The sequence below is a fragment of the Montipora foliosa genome, chromosome 12 (genome assembly GCF_036669935.1).
Source record: "Montipora foliosa isolate CH-2021 chromosome 12, ASM3666993v2, whole genome shotgun sequence".
Lineage (NCBI taxonomy): Eukaryota > Metazoa > Cnidaria > Anthozoa > Scleractinia > Acroporidae > Montipora > Montipora foliosa.
This window is the reverse complement of record NC_090880.1, coordinates 23,455,149-23,460,148: the sequence shown is the minus strand read 5'-3', so window position 1 is coordinate 23,460,148 and position 5,000 is coordinate 23,455,149. Positions and strand designations below refer to the sequence as shown.

The 5,000-nt window shown below is 43.2% G+C and overlaps 1 protein-coding gene across 1 annotated transcript in view; it reads left to right on the top strand.

Moving 5' to 3' along the window:
• Positions 1-5,000, top strand: part of LOC137979671 (uncharacterized) — a 43,377-nt gene that overhangs the window by 38,183 nt on the left and 194 nt on the right. Inside the window, exon 21 of the mRNA XM_068826983.1 lies at positions 3,282-5,000. This exon is cut by the window's right edge and continues 194 nt beyond it. Within this exon, the coding sequence (XP_068683084.1) occupies positions 3,282-3,440 (159 nt within the window). The 3' untranslated portion in view covers positions 3,441-5,000. The remainder of the gene's footprint in view (positions 1-3,281) is intronic.

Sequence of the window (5,000 nt, the reverse complement as noted above, 5' to 3'; positions counted from 1 at the left end):
ATTTCAAAGACAAGCCCATTCTAGGATACCTTGTTGACTCTGGTTTCAAAGAGGACGTGTATGAGTTTTTTCTTCCAGGCCTCCACCGTGGTTGTAGATGCGCGAGTGAATGGCTCTAAAGAACACGCTTCCGTGAGTAACAGTAGGGATTGTTATATACCTAGCCTTTCACTCAACAAAACGAGCACTGTGATTGGTAGGTTCTTGTCACGTGCCCCTGATCAAATTGAAATCTATCCCGATCGGGATAAAATTCCACAGTTGTTGCCCGCTCCGGATGTTTTGCTGCGATTGTTGACGGAAAAGTCTAAATATACAACAAAGCACTTAATGTCTGGTCCCACGGGCAACAAGTTATTTTTGTTTCGCCTCGAGTCCTGATGTTTCCCTCGACTTCGTCTCGGCAAACATCAGGACTCTCGGGAAAACAAAACTAACTGTTTCCCTCGGGACCATACATAAAGGGCGCGTTCGATTGACCGTATTCCGGAATACGAATACATGGAGTAGAAGTTAGAAATCCTTCGTTTTTACGGAGATTCACATTAAAATTATCAAACACTTGCTAAAATGCTATTTTAAACATATCTGTATTATCCTTGTTGCTTCAAAAGCACCAGCCATACCGTTTTAAATCATCACTCCACGTGTTCTTATTCCGGAATAGGGCCAATCAAACGCACCTTAAGTGTATACTGTAAGATCTACGACAGCGACCTCGATGAAAACGTCACTTCAAAATAGGACTTTGACAATCGCAGGTTTTCCGCGATAGTCCATCACGTTCACGTTGGACTATACTAGAGAATGAAGGGTTCACTTTGTCAGTCAAAACCTCAAATTTGGCACCCTGCTAGCAGAGCCTTTCTTTTGCTTGCTCGATTTTGGCGTTTTCGAAAAAGGCTCTGCATGAATCGAGTAACATCTTTATTGAATATGCGCTGCATGTTGCCAGGATACAGTCTCGAACCCAAGCCTAATATGCCAGATCTCACCGCCATCTTGGTTTTTCATGGTACAGCGGGCTGAATTATAACCATCGGTTTTGTCACTAAATGGACGCTCGCACTGGAAAAACCGGTCTGACGAGAGAAAACAAGATTGACTAGTCCAGAAGCTCGGGCTGCGGCGGCTTCAAAGAGTTGACGCGATTCGGGCAGAGCCTCCTTTTCCCCTCCTCAGTAAAGAAAAAGACAAAAGAAGGAGGCTCTGCTCGCAGGGTGCAAATTTGGTTATTTCACACAAAAACGTGTGCCGCACGTGCAGCATGGTTATTTTTTTCCTCCTTTATGAAGTCATTGTTTTGTGGTGTTGTCGCGCACTTCGAAAACTCCCATATTTCCTAATAGGCCTTTTTCGATATATTAAAATTCAGCTTAAAAGAGAGTTTTAGAGGATAAAGGAAAGTGGATGATATGCAAATATTTTTCACCTTTATTCCAACGTGTTTTTATTGTTTTTGTCCTCACTGCCTCACTATCAAGCTGAATATTTGATATTTCGAAAATGGCCTAGTGCCCAAACGGAAAATACCATCATACTCTTTGTTTGTCCATCCAAATTTTAAATAAGCATTGTTTCCAGTTTCTCTTGGGACTTACAATGGTCCCAAGACTCAGTCCGAAATCGAGACAAACAGCAACTCGGAAATGGCCTGATCTTGACATAACGATATTGGTGTACGCCTAGGAGAATTTTATTGCTTTCCATGTTGTGTACTATCAAAATACCCAACAATGTTGGGCTAACGTTTATTCTATCAAAGAAAGAGTTAGAAAACAGGCTCACTTCGTTTAAGATTTAGAAAACAGGCTCACTTAGTTTAAGATTGTCAAAAAAAGTCCCAAGGTGTATATATGCTTAGAAAAAGGTGCGTGTTTCAACGGGAGCCGCAGTAACGCGGAATAAGGGAGGGGGGGGGGGGGCCGTAAGACAGAGGAACCGAAGGCAAGAGACCAGGATACAGGAAACAGAGCATCAGTTTGATCCCCATGTCTTCCCCCCCCCCCCCCCCTCCTTCCTTAACCCTATCCTTATCCTCTTTTTCACGCACTTGACAAAATCTCGATATCGATCTCTAGACCTAATTTGCACGCTCAGAGAGTAACCACATCAAGTAACTGCACGCGTACTGAACTTTAAAGATGGCCGATATCTTGTTTTATACAACAAAGTTTGCCTTTTAATGTCGATCTACATTACATCAAATTTATGCGGTGTTCAAGTAAGAGTTGGTATTTGTTGTCTTAAACTTATAAAATCTAATAATTTTTGTTTCCTTTTGGTTTCTCAGTTCACAGAAGTTGTGGATTATGTCAAGGAACACAAGGTACCCTTGCCTTATTTGCTTTCCTTTTTTCTAAGTATCTGATTAACGCGAAGTTTAAGAAAAAGGGGATATTAACTATCTTAGGAACTTCTTTCTTCCTGGCCTCAGGTGCAAGGATGGCACAGTGGTGAGAGCATGCACTCGCCTCCCGCCATTGTGGCGCGGGTTCGATTCCCAGACTCGGCTTCATATGTGGGTTGAGTTTGTTGGTTCTCTATTCTACACCGAGGGGTTTTTCCTCGGGTACTCCGGTTTTTCCTTCTCCTCAAAAGCCAACATTTTCCCAGTGTCCCCAAAATAATGCTGCAGCGCTAGAACGACTAGACACTTAAGGTCCGGGCAAAACGGCTTCGACATCCGTTCAATTTTGTTGAACAGCGATAATGAAACCGTCCCCTCCCCCTTTCTTTTCAACCTTGTTGAAACGAAGTTGAATCGATGTTGAATGAGTTGAGAAGCGTGTTGAGACCGTTTTCCCTCCCACCCCATCAGTCAACATCGTTCATCATCGTTGAACAAAATCGAAGGGATGTTGAAGCAGATGATGAAGGAGGCAGTGTGGCCCAGTGGTTAGGGCGCTTGCCTTGAGATCCGGAGATCCCGGGTTCAAGACCCGTTCTGATTATCGCTGAATTTGTTCCTGGTCCCTGGTTCAACCTCCCAGCTGCACTTGTAAATAGCCAACTGGTTTGCCTCTGGCCAGTTGGGATTCTTAACAGTTGTTGTTGTTGTGTTCTGTTGTTTCGTTTATTGTTTCATTGGCCCTGAAAAGCCCCTATGGGGAGCGGTCAATTAAGTATGTATTGTAATGTATAAGTAAATGTTGAAGCTGTTTTCCTGGGCCTTTAAATAAAGTTCCTTTCCTTTCCTTCTTTAAATCTTGAACGACAATAGCAGTTTTCAAAATTTGGAGTCTGTCTGAAAACACTGTTCACTGTCCGTCTCTTTTCAGGTCAAAGACTCTAAAGTTTACATCACAGGTTATGGGGTTGATTCAGAGTACCCGGAAGAAGGACTGGCCGGGGTTGAACAGCTACGAGCGGATCAGTACATCACACTTTGGGACCAAGAGCACAATAGACAACAACAACAAACAAATGGCGTAAAATAAAGGGAGAACGCTGTCATAGGAAAAAGGAAAGGCCTTGTGGGATACCTCCAGATTTAATGAGGGTTCCGATGGAGTTCACCTTTATCACTCGGCGGCCATTTTGGAGTCCGTGGGGAACAAAGGCTTTGTCTTTGCAGTGTCTTCGCACGTCTAGCCTCGCACTAAATGAGAGGTTTGACGTGCAGAATCTGTTTTTTGAACATTGAGTGATATGAGTCTATAAACGGATTTAACCACACTCAGTAATCTTCACTACATGTGCGCTGTGCTGACTTTATACTACACGTGCGCGTGTCTTTTACACAACTTATAAGGAGGGTGGGAAGGGTACGTTAGAACATGGATACTACAGACCTACCCGCGGGTATCTCTATTATAAATTATTTATCAGAATGATTGCCGATTAGCAAGCTACTACATGCAGTGGACAGTCGATATAAATATCATGATGGCATTTGTATACCACACAAGTTAATAAATGCTTTCGGCGCATTTTTATTGGTTAAGCAGGGCAGGCGCAGTGGTGAGAGCACTCGCCCTCCACCAATGTGGCCCAGGATCGATTCGCGGATTCTTCCCCATGTGTGGGTTGAGTTTGTTGGTTCTCTACTCTGCACCGAGAGATTTTTCCCCGGGTACTCCGGTTTCCCCTCTCCTCAAAAACCAACATTTGCAGGCGTAGCTCAGTTGGCTAATGCGCAGCTTTCGGAGCAAGGAGTGCCCATTGCGATCCCCGGTGACTTCAACGTCTGTTTCCACTTTCCTCTGATCCGTGTAGCTATAGCTTTAAATATCCGTGAAACGTAGCACTAACAGAGGGAGGGGGGGGGGGGGGGTAAAAGGCGCACCGTCGGCTTCCATCGAAACCAGTTTCGTAACTGAAGGAAGTACCGACGTTAAATAAATTGACTTTACTTTTAAATCAGAGATGATTTAAAAGTACTATTCACCTCTTCGCAGCCGAAGAGAAACAAAATGGCTTCCGGTAGTCTTAACCCTCTCATTCCCAAGATCGAAACGTTAATTCTCCTAACGAGTACCATATATTTCTTTGTTGAGCAGTCGTAAGAATTTGGTGTTATTTTAAGATCACACTTCTTAAGCAATGGCTCAAACCAGTTTCAACACCTTGAAAGATACACTCTTTAGAATAGAACGATTGACGCTGCGACACTGTATCACGTAACAGGAATGTTTGGTATCATATGAAACACTGATTATTACCAAACAAGATGCGGTCATTATTGCAACGTAATAAGTTACTTTAGCAACATTAAAGCCCTGCAAAAACACCCTATATTTTGACTTTAGTTCCTCATCTCAAAAACGAACGCAGTGACTTCCATTTTTCACAACTGGAAAGTGATCAGAAGGCCAAGATGAAGCTTTCTGCAAAGTTTAAAAAAAAATTATTTGGAACGGAATCAGAGCCATCTTAAAAAAATCGCAGATTTAAAGTGACTATGAATCCGCTCCGGCACTGAGTTTTTGGGGGGTTTTAGTCTGGGAGCATATGTACTTCCGTGGGCTATTTGTGAAGAAAGCAAGCCACTAGGCTAC